At 38.2% G+C, this 14,697-nt stretch overlaps 3 protein-coding genes across 3 annotated transcripts in view; 1 reads left to right on the top strand and 2 right to left on the bottom strand.

The window, feature by feature from the left end:
- The window catches only part of LOC306842253 (protocadherin-15-like), a 153,516-nt gene that overhangs the window by 66,161 nt on the left and 72,658 nt on the right, over positions 1–14,697 (bottom strand). The window contains exons 16-19 of the mRNA XM_079372380.1: positions 14,025–14,126; positions 5,665–5,797; positions 4,650–4,729; positions 1,417–1,510 (exon numbers count right to left, since the gene is read on the bottom strand). Of these exons, the coding sequence (XP_079228506.1) occupies positions 1,417–1,510; positions 4,650–4,729; positions 5,665–5,797; positions 14,025–14,126 (409 nt within the window). The remainder of the gene's footprint in view (positions 1–1,416; positions 1,511–4,649; positions 4,730–5,664; positions 5,798–14,024; positions 14,127–14,697) is intronic.
- Positions 1–14,697, bottom strand: part of LOC306817223 (leucine-rich repeat-containing protein 51-like) — a 121,838-nt gene that overhangs the window by 23,271 nt on the left and 83,870 nt on the right. The window lies entirely within an intron of this gene.
- Positions 1–14,697, top strand: part of LOC306817216 (supervillin-like) — a 262,812-nt gene that overhangs the window by 12,900 nt on the left and 235,215 nt on the right. The gene's annotated exons all lie outside the window — the stretch shown is intronic.

The raw sequence follows: 14,697 nt of genomic DNA on the forward strand, positions 1-14,697 counted from the left end.
GCCTTTTGTTTTAATTGACATGTGCATGACGGGGCGGGAGGTTGGAGGCAGAGGAGAAAGAGAGTCAGATTTTTCTTAGAGCTAGATGAATAGATTGATGATGAGGAAGAGAACAGAGAGAAAGGAAAAAAGAAGAGGGGGGAGGCGAGGGACGAGTCGGTCTATTGTCTTTATTTGACTTTCATGTGAGAGAGAGTCTGAGGGTTTGACTTTTTAAAAGGACAGCAAAAAAAAAAAAAAAGAACACAGAAAGAGCTATAGAAAGTGTTTCTGGTGGCCTGTGATCAAATAAGTACATGAGAAAGGGCGCACATGCCATCATCTTTGCAAAACAGCTCTTGCAATCTGTAGACAAAGTGTGACAGGAAAATGCCTTCCCAGCATCGCTTTGAGCTCGTTCAGCTGCTCTACCGGCACGTCGTGGCGAGACATTTTTGGAAAGCAGTTCTTTCTTTTCCGCTTTTGTCTTTTCATCTGAAAAATAAAACATTAGCACAAAGGTTTCCCCAGAGACTTTGATCATAAACTTTGACATGAAAAGAATAATTTCACCTGATGATCCAAAAGGCATTAATGAAGTGAGATAAATCAGGATTTTTGGCTCTTGCAGATTGCATATTATGACACAACCCAGTAACTCTGCAGTGTCACTAAAGTGATTAAACTTTGATACTTTTCCCCTCAAACAGGTTTAAACCCAGACAACAATATTACTAATGATGTGGTTGTTGGTTAACTTTGTTGCACTATTATACAGTTGTTTCAAAGAAGACAATTACAAGGCTAGTTTCAAACCTCCATTAGTCCTTCTTGGTACGATTTAAGACGAGTGTTCGTTCATGCACATTCCATACTGCGATGGTCTCTCAGTCACGTTTGATTGTTTGATTTGAAATTATAAACACTCACTTAATGGGAAGGTGAGGCCTCACTCAGGAGATCTATCCAACTCACTTTTCACCATTAAATATGTCAGTCTGGGACACCTAGGGGGCAGCGTTGCGAGATGTGTATCTCAAAAACCTAATTTATCAGTTAAATCCTTAACTTCAGCCTCTGCCTGAAACAGTTCATTTCAGCGGCTGCCCCCCAACCCCCCCCCTTCATTCTCACTTGCTTCCTATTGGCTGTTTGTAGTTGCAGGGAAATCTGAGTGAGCTCCCGTTTGGGCGTGACCTTGAAAGAGCTGCCAGGGTGGGCATGTTCTGCAACGTTGCTCCGTGCTCTGCTCTTCAACGTCAGGTTCTGACCAAGTCTCGCAAAGTTCTCAGCAGGTCTCGTTCGAAACCAGACAGACGATTACGCCAACAACTGAGTATGTTGTGTTTTAAAAAAAAAAAAAAAAAAAAAACTTTGCTGAGGTTTAGTTAACTCTTCGCAACAGACACAACATTGTTGTACAATTGATTTTCTTACCCCATCTGGATGTCCGTCTGAGGCCGTGACCACCAGGGAGTAATAATCCAGAGACTCCCGATCCAGAGGTTTGTCCAGGACCAGGTGCCCTGTACTGCAGAAAACACACACAGAGAGCCGTGTTAACCCATCTGGAGTTAGTTTAAAATTCATCAAAACTGCCAACTTAAATTATTTATGTATTGAGTTTCATCTGCAAAAATCCTTTAATTTACTTGAAGTTGTTGTTACAAGTTATTCATTGTCGCAGCCATGATCATTACGACGCTGGGAATGTAAGTCATTTCTTCGCTAACTCTGGTAACATGGGGAACATTTCTAAATGAAAATGTGCATTCCTCTCTAAAAACACCCCTTTAGAGACGCATCGAAACAGTTGGCAAGCTCTGAAAACTGCAACATAAAAACCCCTCAACACCCAGACGTGTGTTTTCACTGTGGTTATGGCTACTATGGCGATGCAGATTACGCCTGACACCCATCTCCTCCCCCACAATAACATCAAGGCATGCCCTCTTGGGTGATGTTGCTATAATGGCTGAGACAGTGAGACGTGTCATTAAAAACACTATAATAAGGTAATTGTGGCTCCTACAAAAAAAGACTGTAAATGTAGCAGATCTTCATAAATCAAATACAGATTAAAGTGAGTCACTTCAGACATTTAAAACCCCTATGTGATAGAATGTCCCTTTTCTGTCCACGTACAGACATCTCAGTTAGATGTCAAGTTACAATGTTATTATGTTACCTTTATTATTATATTATAGGAGCTAGCCTGAATTTATATATATTCTCTTTATATATAGTATACAATATTATTACAATGTTATTATGTTACCTTTATTATTATATTATATCTATACTATACTATCTATATTATATATTACATTATTACAATACACTCTTATATTCTTATAACTATATATCTATACTCCAGTCAAACTGCACTATATTTATTATGCTTATAACTTATTACTATAACTGTCAATATTGTTTACATAACCCTCTGATCACAATGCCACTTTAAATTCTTTCACTGGTCACTTTAACTTTAACATGCCATTCACTGCACAGTATTATTAATATCTTTTCCATTGCCCTGCTGAGTCCACCGTGCTATAGTCCTCTGTATATATCCCCCCCTTACTACCTGGATTGTATTTATGTTTATGTTGTTATTTTTTATTCGATTTTTGACTTTTGTTTTTGATTCTGCACTGCTGCTGCTGCTGTAACGCCCGAATTTCCCCATTGGGGATCAATAAAGTTATATCCTATCCTATCCTAAGTAACTATTCAGTGATTACGCTGGGCTGTCTGGTAGAAATGGCTTTGAAATGTACTGTATTACATGTCACAAATAAACAACTTCAGTTGAAGCCATCCGAGTATCCTGAATCGTACTTAGGTGAAGTCAAGTATCTAAAAATGTCCTCAACGCTTGAATTTACACTTTGCAAGGGAACAGGTTAAAAACTGGAAAAGTAGGAGCCTGCTTGTGATTCCCTTTTTCACAAAAAAAACCTCAGCTTTGTTTAATAGTCATAAAATCGTATATTCAAGTAACTTACTTAATACAACTCAAAGTGTCTAATCAGAAACTCAGAGATAAAAGTTTGATTTGAGGGCAGAAGTGATAAGTGAGTAAATTACTCCAGAAGATCAGCAGTCTGAGACTTCTGACCATTCAAACCAGCAGATATCTTTGATGTTGGCCCTGATTGATTAGATACTTTTTATTTTCAAAGTGAAGATTTACATAATGATTAAAGTAGTTCTCATTTGGGCTACTTGCATGAATTAGACACAATCTAAAATGCACATTTTCTCCAAATATTGACAGAGCGTGTAGCGTGTGTTGATGCATGAGTAAATGTGTAGTGCATATGTTAAGTGGTCCAGCGAGGGAAAGATGAGAAGCTCTGTTCATGGATATTTATAGCGAATTCGTAAAAAGCCAAGTCCCTGAACACACATGTACACACTTGAACATGCACACAAAAACACGTAGTATTGTAGCCAATAGTCATCCTATTTACAGTAGTACAACACAACTCCTTAATATGCATGCTCTGAAGACAAACATGTGCTTTATGTATGAAGGATCTAAATACCATTGTTAAGAGGGAATTTAAGAGAATTCAAATTTATTTAAATTCATTAAAATCAGTGGTGAAAATTCTCCACAGAGCTCATCTTTTGCATCCTGTTCTGAGGCTGGTCCACTTAATTATGTATCAAAGTAGTTCAAATCTTTTGGACATTTTGTTTCCATCAATGCTGTCTATCTTGCAAAATGTGGAATCCTTGCCTACTCTGGTGCTCTCCATTAATTGTTTGTCGATTTAAAGTAGCTAAATTCTGCACAGATGCAATATTATATCACTCCATAAAGTGTGTAAGCACTCTTGGTGCCTTAGAAAACACAGTTTGACCAATGACATGAAAACATCAGTATTTGCTACACATGTTTCAATCTTTGAAGTTGAGGATTTCTATTCAGATAATTCCTTTACTAACATTGTGTTTTTATCCTTTTATGAAATCTTAATTTGTAAGTCATCGTTGTTAATTCTTTCCTCCTCAGCTTTCTAACATTTGGTCCCTCATTTTCTACTCCATCTCTGCCCTGCTCGCTCGTCTTTTTCCAACCCTTCAATCTCTCTCGTCCCTGTTTTTTCTCTTTCATATTTGGAATTATGCCCCTTCTCTTGCACTCTTTTTACCATGTCTGTCTGTCTGTCTGTCTGTCTGTCTGTCTGTCTGTCTGTCTGTCTGTCTGTCTGTCTGTCTGTCTGTCTGTCTGTCTGTCTGTCTGTCTGTCTGTCTGTCTGTCTGTCTTTCTGTCTGTCTGTCTGTCTGTCTGTCTCTTTTTCTCTCCTCCTCCCATGTAGATAGGATCTTTCCCAATGTAGCATATGAAATGCATTTTAATGAGCACTAAATGAATACAGTAAATGCAACAAAAGCTCTCAAAGTCTGTAAGTGGCTGTGGTGAGTGTGGATGTGAGAGAGGGTGTGGGTGTGTTTATGTGAAGCCCTCATAGTTCCCAGGATGATATAGTTCAAACTGATATTAACCTCAAACACATTCACTCTGAAATAACACTTTTTTGTAGTTGTTTTTTTTTTTTTTTACAGATTTTTACACAAACAAGGAAAAGGGCAGTGCTTTTGGAGCTAACCAAGAAGCATTAAATAATAACAGTTGAGTCTGTCAGCCCACTTACTTCTGCTGGAGTGCAAATTGACCATCAGGGTCTCCGCTGTGTATTTTGTAGGCAACAGGGTCCCTCTCCCGATCCACTGCCTGAAAGTAAAAATAAACAAAACAGATAGTTAAATTATTGTTTCCACCAAATAGATTTTTTTTTAAATGAAAAAAAAAGGCTAACCTGTTGATTAGGTTAGCTTAATGAAGACACGTTTCGTGAGTTAGCTGAATGTGCTAATAGTCAAAGTAGTTAGCTAACATAAAAGAAGAAGATAACATTTTGATTAAGGCAGTGAATGAATATTAAAATAGCTAGCTCAAGATTATATCTAGATAGTCGAACTACCTATCCTTTTGCTAAAAAACAGCTGAAGATCATAAAGAAATATGGAAACTGTTCGCTTAATGTGTTATTTACAGTTGAACAAGTTAGCTAACGACCAATATACCGGTTTACCTGGTGAGATAGATAGCTAACATAATGCAAACACATTATTATAATAATATTTTTTTTTTACATTTTTGAACTAGTTAAAATAATTTAAAGAATTCAAAGTTGGAATCAGAATAAATTTTTATTGCCAAGTAGGCCTACAAGGAATTTGTCTTGATGTATTGGTGCAAAAGAAAAAAAAACAAGGCTAAAAATGCTTAAATAAAATAAAATATGCAAAGCAATTACCACTATAAAAAACAGAATTTAAAAATGTAAAAAAAAGTTGAAAATGTAAAAAAGTTTCAGCCAAGCTAAATGTAGTGAAAAAAATCACTAACACTGTTCAGCACTGTATTGTATAAACAAGCTAAATCAACAGTTAAACCACATTGCAACAAAAAAAGGATAAGACATAATAATAAAAAGGTTTGTAGTAAGATATAATTACCACAGATAACTATTAACATACATTGAAAGTTATCAACAAATTGCAAACATATTTTTGGGAAAATGTCAGGAAAATGGAAGTAAAAAAACTACAGTGGGACAAATGGCTGCAGCCTGGCTTTGTTTGTAACCGAGATCGTGACTGTACCTGCAGATTAAGCAGTGTAGCTCCTGTCCTCATAGCTTCACTGATCTCCAGGCTGTATTGTTGACGGGGGAAACGGGGAGGACTCTGGTTGTTTGGGGGCAAAACTTCGATATAGACCGTGGTAATTGATGACCTAAAGAGAGAAAAGATAAAAGAGAATTGGTTAAGGCAGATAGGACACCACACAGCCTGAAACAGAAAAGCAGATAAAACGGGGACTAGTAGCAGAGAAATGTTGGAGAGGGATGAGAGGAGAAAAGAAGGAAGTAAAAAGCTGGAGGGCAGCACAAGAGGATAGCGGGCAACAAAGCAGTGTCAGGCAGGGCGAATGGTCTATTATTTAAGCTAAGAGTGGCCGGCGAGTGTTTGTTTCTTTGCACTTCATGCCGTGTTTAACTAATCGATAAGAGCGTGGAGTCAACAACAAAGAGAGAGTGCTGACGTCTTCTTGCAGGGCTTAAGGTTTCTATTGTGCCATTTGACAAACTTATCCTGCTGTTTCAGTGATTTATTTATGTGAAGGCTGGAGCAGAGTTATGCAGACAAAATCTTTTATTTTCTATGCTTTGATCGTGAGAAAAATATGTCATATGTCTTTAGAGAGTGACGCCATCTTGTTGGTGCCATTGAACATCATCAATTGATGTTCCCTTTTATAATGCAACATTCAGAAGTAAATTATGTACTGTGGCTTCAGTGTTCTTAAGAAATTGGTCTGTTAGGCTTTCAACATGCAGCTCTATACTTAGAGCTGCAGTTTAGAATAAATGGAGTGATGATGCATTGGACTTTTCATTACAGATATTCATTACACGGCTGTGTTAGTCACTTGTGTCTAACTGGTCAATTATTGCCTGCCAAGGTCAAATATTTAGGACACTGAGCAATGAGGAACAGACCTTGCTAGGTATGTGCTTTTCATCACAGACTCTGAAGGACTACCTTTAATAATAACAATTTGAAGAAAGAAGTACACTTGACTTCGGTCTGTCTACTTTGTGAAATTAAAAAGACACTAAATAGTAAAGATGACACAAAAACCAAAGGTGCTTTAAAAAGAACGGCAGGCTAAGATAATTGTTTAAAATTGAAGATGGTGTTTAAAGTTAATACCACTTGGTATGGTGGTGTTTAATGATTGGTTAATGGAAAAGCAAAATGTCAGCTGTGAGTCTAACATCGCGGAAGAAAAGCAGCAATTTTAGAATGAGTACAACTGTTTCCTAATCTAATAAATGCTCAAATTTCCTGTTCCTAAAGTGAGATAATGTTTAATGAGCCTGTTTAATGAGCCCTTTTCTCAAAAGGACCCCTTACATAAAAACGGCAAACAAAACCAACCTAGGATGGTCAGTGGATTCAGAGGACATGGGTAATACAAAATTATTAGAATATAATTTTAGCAGGAATTAACAAGTCTTTATAGAAGAGAGGAAGTTGAGGAAATAGAGAGAAAGTAAAAAAAGGTGAATTACATTGAGATAATGACACCAAAAGAAAATAAATTAGTAAAGTATGATGACTTAAATTACCTTGTTTACCTTTTCTTTTGTTAAACATTGCTGGCTGTTAATAGGCTGTCTTCATAGATATACTGTATTTTGAGCAGCACTCGTTCAAAAATAGTCTGTCACATTTGAGACCCACAGTTGAGAGGGCTGTGTTGCAAACAATTTGGAGACAGTATCGACTGGCAAATTGGGAGATAACAATGCACAAAGACCAACATAGAACTGAGGACTTGTGTTTTAATAAATACATAATGATCTCTCTAGTTTTAATTGTGATCCATTCTTTAAGTCCAAAGAACAAACTGTGAGGGCCAGAAGTTTCAATTAAGACTTCCAGCAAAAGATGATCCATTGGCAGAGAACAACACTTTCAGAAGGCGACACCGCAAGTAATTTTGTTGGAAACAAGTTGTCTTGGACACCCCCATCTGCATAAAAAACACTGAGTCACAATGAGGTTAGATGGTAGTTAAGAAGTATTGTTTCCTTTCTGGATGTTATACTAATAAACTGTCTGCTTTATAGGTTTACATGGAACATGTGTATTCTAAAACAACGTTTTTTAAAATGAAGAAATATGCAACTATAATAAAATATCTGTTTGATCCATCCATCCATTATATATAGTCCTTATTCCACATGAGGGTCATGGGGGGCTGTGGTCAATCCCAGCTGTCATTGAAGAGGAAGTTGTGGGAAGACTGTGCAATTAACCCTGAAAGTTTGAAGTTAACAAAAATCCCAATCACAGCCGCAGCTTAAATCCCTAGAAGACATTAGGAGACAGCTAGAACACACGCTAACATGACAAAGTTACAAAAAGGACGTTTGAAATGTAAGCAGATGGTCACATTCAAAATGTTTCCTTAAGGACTTTTTTTAAGAGCTCCCTTGATAACCATCGGGGAACGCCTGCTAACTGAACTTCCTTCCCTTCAAAGGACATTCCTTCTTGGTTTCCAGTTGAGCACATAACAACAGTCTATTGGAATATAAGATATCTATAAGAAAGAGGTTCCTATCAAGTCACTGAATGTTCGTAAAACATTTTGGGAACACGGTGGAAGGACACAGAGGGAACATCCGACGGTAATGTTTCCCCAAAAGGTTCACAGTATGTTCCCTGAAAGTTTGCCAGATAATACTGCCCAAGAAAGGAGTTCGATTTTTGGACTATTTGTGTTCTTGGGACTTCAGAAAGATTGTCCCTTAAGCCAGTGCAACATTCTTAAATGATTTGGGGAATTTCAAAGTACCTGTACATATAATCAGATTGAGGAAGAGTCCAAAGGAACCCTTTTACTCCAGTTTTTCCCCCTCTTTTTCCCCCAAGTGAGGTTTGATTTTCCTCACCTTGAATTGCAGTCTAAGAAGGCCTAGGGACTTAGTTTGTGTTCCTACTTTTGCGAGAGTGCAGACTACCAGCAGGGAGAGAAGGGAGAGATTAACTCTTCAAACTGGAGCATTGACTGAAAAAGCTACAGAACCCCGGGTCTAAACAATAGCCCGCGAAATCTGTTTACGTTCTAAACAATAAAAAAATAAAAGGATAAAGGCTGAAAGAACATGAGCCGCCAGACAGAGTGAAAGCCAGTGTTTTAGTGAAATGATTCAGATGGCATTATTGATGAAAACCGATTGAGGGTATGGAGATTACTCGGTTGCGGTTTCCACTGCAGCATCTTTTCTGTTTCAATCCGAAAACTCTCTGTGGACCAATGAAAGCAATTCTACTTGTTACAAACAAATACTATATGTTCCCACACACATTTCACACCAACACAAGGCTGAAAGGTTGGAAGAAATATTACGTTGCGTGGTGTTGAGCACATTTTTGAGCTCATTTCAGCCTCTTCACATTTAAGTCCCCAATCTGCCCCTCTGGACACACAAATAACCTCCTCCTCTCCACTCAATCAGAGTTATTTTGTAGTCCAGCAACTCATTATTGGGTAATATGAGTGTTTAGGTGAATTGCTTTGTCCCTGGGTGCAATTTGCCAGCCTGTTTATTCTACTCCGGATTCTCTGCATCAAATTGCACCACTTGTCATTGCTGTAGACTCTTAAGCTTTTGTTTAACAATTTTTATTTGAGTTTCAGTTGTCTGTCTCACAAGTGTCTAACAAGCATTTGTGTTTGAATCCGAACACTACTACAATTAATCCATTTTGCGTCTTTACATGTGTAAGCTTCACGTCTTTTTTTTTTTTCTTCACATTGTGATGGAAGTTCTGTATCTATGTAGATGTAAAGACATTTAGCTTACTCTTCCCTGTCCCTGATGACAGTCACAGCTGATAGGGTAAGCTGTGACTATGCAAACCATGGTCCCTCTGTGCCCCCCCCCCCTTCATATCTGGTTTGTTTGGCAGATTAGGTGTCTGCTCTAAATTATTTTAAACTTCACAATCCAGTTTTAGGTAGAGTAGGTAGGGTGATATGTCCCTGACTTTAGCATCTTGTTTAGGATAAATAAGAAGCCTATGGGACGGTCTGACAGTGCATCCCATTTGCACTTTTAAAGTCTTTTCTCCTCTCGACTCATTTATAAACATCTTCATCTTAAGCCATCTGAGTCTCTTGAATCTTTCTTGTGTGAAGCCAAGTTTCTAGAAATTTCCTCAACGGACGCACATAATGCATGTAACTAAGTGCATTAACGTGTGCTGTGTTGTCGTCACCTTCGGCTCTATTTTGTGTGCACAGCATTAGTTGCTGAATCAACTCGATGGAGAGACCGCCTGAAGGCTGATGCAGCTGGTGGCAGGCTGATTTTTCTTATTAAGTGTTTGGCGAGTGATCAAGGTTCATTTGAATACACTTTATATGTTTGATGCAACAGCATTTTACCTGAGGCGTATAGGTGTAATTATGTAGCTAGGATTCAAGTCGGATTCAAGTGACTGGTGTTGAAACCCTCCAATGCAAATTAATCCTGCAATTAAATGAACTCTTACGCAAGCAGCAGACAAAAGTTAGTGAAGTTAGTCAGAGAAACAGTCTGGTATGCTAACCCTATCTTCTTCAAAGATCCCAGATGTACAGCTCGTACTCCTAACTCTAATTTGACCACTCTTTATAATAACCTGCTGATTTATTCAGGTGTACAACCCACCAGCCCTTGATGAGGCGACTTCCTTGTAACCAGTGCTTGGCATTAATGAATTATCTATTAAGTTCTGTATGGTAATGTAATTTCCCCCCTCCATGTTTTTTGGGGGGCGGATTGCTCTCTGTAAGTTTGATGGAGGATTTGGGTTTTCAATTTTCAGACTGGTATGTAAATTCCTCTGCTGTGGGATGAATAAAGGGTTACCTTATCTCATGATAGCATGGAAGAAGAATAAGTCTGGGTCTCGAGCCACCTCTAAGTAGACAATGAGGGGAAAAAAAGTGATGAGGTTGAGTTTTACAAGAACTTCATTGTTACTGAAATGCTGGTGTTTGAATCGTTAAAGCCAATGATAAATTGTCTGTTTAAGGACAAATAACAAGCAGTGCTATTTCATTAAACTTCTTTCAAGTTTGGGGTGGCAGTAAAAATAACAGAGTGCGAACCAGAATATCCCCCTCTGGTATTAATTTCTATCTTACTTGTTTAACCCTTGTTTATCCAGGAAAAGCCCTATTTTTGTTAAAAAGCTCTTTTTCAAGGGAGTCCTGATTTTATATCCCTTTATAAAATATAAAAAGGTAAACGTACTCAAACTTGGCTTTCTTTAGTTTTTTAGAGTTCTTTAAAATCCATGTTTATTATGATACAGAAATCTTTTTTGTCGAGTTATTGATTAGATGGCCTCGTTCCATTTATATATCTCACTACATGCCCTAAAGAAAGAAATGCAACATCCTCTCTTCTTCTTAACTTCAATCAGGATATTTGTCTTTCATCTGATCCTCCCTCATCTGTTTGTTCTGTTGATGCCCTCTATTTCCTCACCCTACACTTTAATAAAAGTATAAATGAGGCTTCGAGCATAGACTGTTTGCCGTATTATGATCTGCATCTATCTAGGCCATGCAGAGGCTCCTCTTTATCTGAATGAAAAATGAATCTGAGGCATTCTTCAAAAAAGCTCCAGCCTCCTAGCATTGGAGACTGTCACTCATGCCTTGTTAGAGGAAAAGGGAAACACAGCTCACTCTGGGTCCTGAGCCATAGTCTTAATTAATTAGGTAGCAGACAGATAGATATTGATTTGTTATGCAGGTTATGTTTCCAGCTGAGATAGACAAGGGGTCTGGGGAAATATGGGGACAATCTGCCAGCCAATCACTGGAACCACCTCGATCTGCAGCGGTTCACATTTTGTATTGATTTGGCAGCTACAGAGTTGGAGACGTGCACAAGACCAGAGAGGATTGTAGTTATTATGATGACTGACAAACTTAGTTGGAATGAGCAACCCATTGCAGTTGTGGCATTTACAGACACATAAATCAAACAAAAAGGTTTCCAAATGCAAATGAATTGTCTTCTTTTTTTGAACTAGATTGTTCTCTTAGGCACAGGGGATTGCTTCTGGGCTGATCTGGGCATATTATAATGCATTAGACTTGCCATGAATAAATAAAGCTGATCAAATCAGATCTTTTCTCTTCTAAACTTCACTGTTTGCTCTGCTTAAGCAGCGTTGCAGCTCTTTATCTATTTACCATAACTCTTACCTCCGCAGTGCTGCATGACACTGCATATGTTAGGACAATTTCAGTTTGCAAAAGAGGATAAGGGTCTGAACAAATAAGCAAGTTTTCAAAACTATTGACAAAGAAGGGAAATGTAAACAACTGTATCGAGTCAATGTCGATGTACTGAGGGCGCAGGCATGGCAAGTTGTGTCCCACTATTTGATCAATAAGCCTTTTTCAATAGGAGTGAAGGCAGGCAGGAGTGTCTGTGCACAGTGAAAATATTTAGTAAACTTATCTGATGTAATTTCCCTGTTTATACTCCCCCACCCACCATACTGTTTTCCAAATGCAAATGACTGGGAGGACCAATAACACCAACACAAAGCATACACAACAAAGTACAGTTTCAACTTGTCAAATTTCTTTTAAAAAAAAAAAAAAAAAAAAAAAAAAAGCTTGATTACTCTGAGCAACAAAACAGCAATTCACCGTCACACAGACAATAAGAGGGTGACGCCATAAAATGTATTTTTGCAAGTCTGCAGCATCAACTTTTCTAACAGTGTCACAGGAATGCACAGTAAATGTATGATTATGATCGATCATTTTGTTGTAGTGAGAAGCGGTCTGTTTCTTTGTCGGTGTTGGAATAAAGAGTGTAAATGTAGATTTAGTCATTAAACCCTCCTTACACACACGCTTTCTCTGCCGACTGAGACACACTGAATCTGAAGCTCTGAATTTAAATACACGCTGTAACTGTGATGAACATTTTTTATGACTGTCCACATATTATTATTAGCTGCGATGGGTTCTTGCCTTGCTGTAGAAATCTGCAGTCTCTTGTTGTTGTCATGATGATTTTTGCTGCTGAAGCAGGGGGGTAATATGACAGCTCTCGCCTGTCCACATGCACGCCAGATGAAAACACTTCTCAAGCATTACATGAGAGCAGAGACTTAGTTTGGACTTAATAACGCTCACGTGTCATATGTTGCTTTCCTTCTAATCTCATATTAGAGGATGTTGTTGGTGTGTTGATGAACTGAGACACATTTTTAAAGTGTGGTGTTTTTCTTTGTGTTTTTTTTTGGCCTTTCATTAAATTTGTATTTGAAAATCTCTGTATGTAACTGAACTGTGTGCCTAAGTGCTTCCTTTGTTCTGTGCAGCTGGTCTGAAGAGCATTGACTCAGTCTGTTTGTCCTTTCTACAAAGACGTTGCAGAGCCAATTCATCCCTTCGTTGAGGTACGGGAAAGGGCAAATTACAAAGAAAGACACCCAAGTGTGCCTTGAGAATCAGCAGCCACCAGGCTGTTGTGCAGGCACGGGCCATAGCTCAGACTGTATTGTTCTCGTTTTCACTGATGCCACTTCCTTTTTATTTGTGTAATTTTTTTTTTAGTTTTCTTCATTGCATTTCTGTATCAGGTGAGCCAGAAGACTTTGAATGTTTGCTTTTATTCTCAGAGATTACAAACTAATGCTTAAGTATAAATTCCATAATTTAACTGCTCTCCCTGTGCCGGGCTGTAGGAACCAACTCAATAAACACAGGGTTTGCAACACATTAAGAGACGCTGCTTCTTTTCACAAAATGCTGTAAGTTGTGGAATAGTTTGAGTTGTTGAAAGTTCTCCACATTGATTGAATCTATAGAGAGATAGGGCAGCTTGAGACGGGAAACAGAAGGCAGCAGAGAACAAAAAAAAAAAAAAAAAGTCATCTTATCACGTCAGCCCTTATCTGTTAGAGTGAGATGGACAACATTAGGTTTCTTCTTCCATCTGTTTCATTTATTCCAGATATAGACTGTCTGCATTTGCTAAAATTGCAGACAGTCTAATTTCCTTCCTATTTGTCATGGAGGGCGTATTGTAAGTACTAGTGAGGCACAATGTTATTAATTTTCAATATCTTCTAAGTTAAACGATGCCTACACATTTTCCTGTGTCGGAATCATTTCCTGCCATTTTTAAAATCCAACGTTATAATTCACGAAACAATTCGAGATTAAAAGTTTGAGTGTGTACTTGAAAAAAGAGGAGAAACTTTGAACATAAGGGCAGAGAAAGAAAGGAGAGGAGAGGTGATGAGTGCCTTTTTAGCGACTTAGAAATGAGAGTGAACGCTCAGGAAATCTGATGACCTTTTAAGCCTCTGCTCCACTCAGACAAAGGAAGAGACTGATGAAGCAAGAAATAAATCCTCACCGTCTATGGGGCACCTGTCCGTTGTCTGTGGCCTCCACGGTCAAAGCAAAGCTCCGACCCACTGTGAGCTCCACACCTGCTGCCACAGTGATGATCCCAGTGCTGTGAAAACAGTCCATGCAATATTTATCAACACTTTTAGCCAACTAAATTCAATAAAACTGATTAGCGTAGCATGTTAGCATTGATGAATCAACTACTCGTTGAATATCTAAGATAACTGCAGTTCAGACTGAGGCTTCGTAGTGTTTCTGTACGTCCTGTGGGATTGTTCAAATCGACCTCCTCTATATTCTGAACAACCTCACATGACACTTAATAGTTATTTATTTTGGTCCTAAACTTCATTTTAACCAGGCTTTAATAAACAGTTTATTTGTACGGGTGATTTTTTCTTTACTGATATTTCTCTTTTATGTGCCCTGATTGGTGAAACTTGTGCACTCTTAGTAGTATGGTTTGTCGTTTTTTTCTTTATTGTGTTGTTTCGTGTTACATCTGTTGTGTCACTGCGTGTCATAATGGATGTCATCATCTCACTGGCTGCGAAACAATTCTACCTAGTGGTACAGATAAAGTCAGCTGAACCTGAGCTAACAGCAGCATCATTCATCTTTATCTACATGGAACTGTGGGACTTTTTTGTGTTTGTCGTTTTGCAAGTGGATTTTTA

Source organism: Symphodus melops, assembly GCF_947650265.1.
Source record: "Symphodus melops genome assembly, chromosome: 21".
NCBI lineage: Eukaryota > Metazoa > Chordata > Actinopteri > Labriformes > Labridae > Symphodus > Symphodus melops.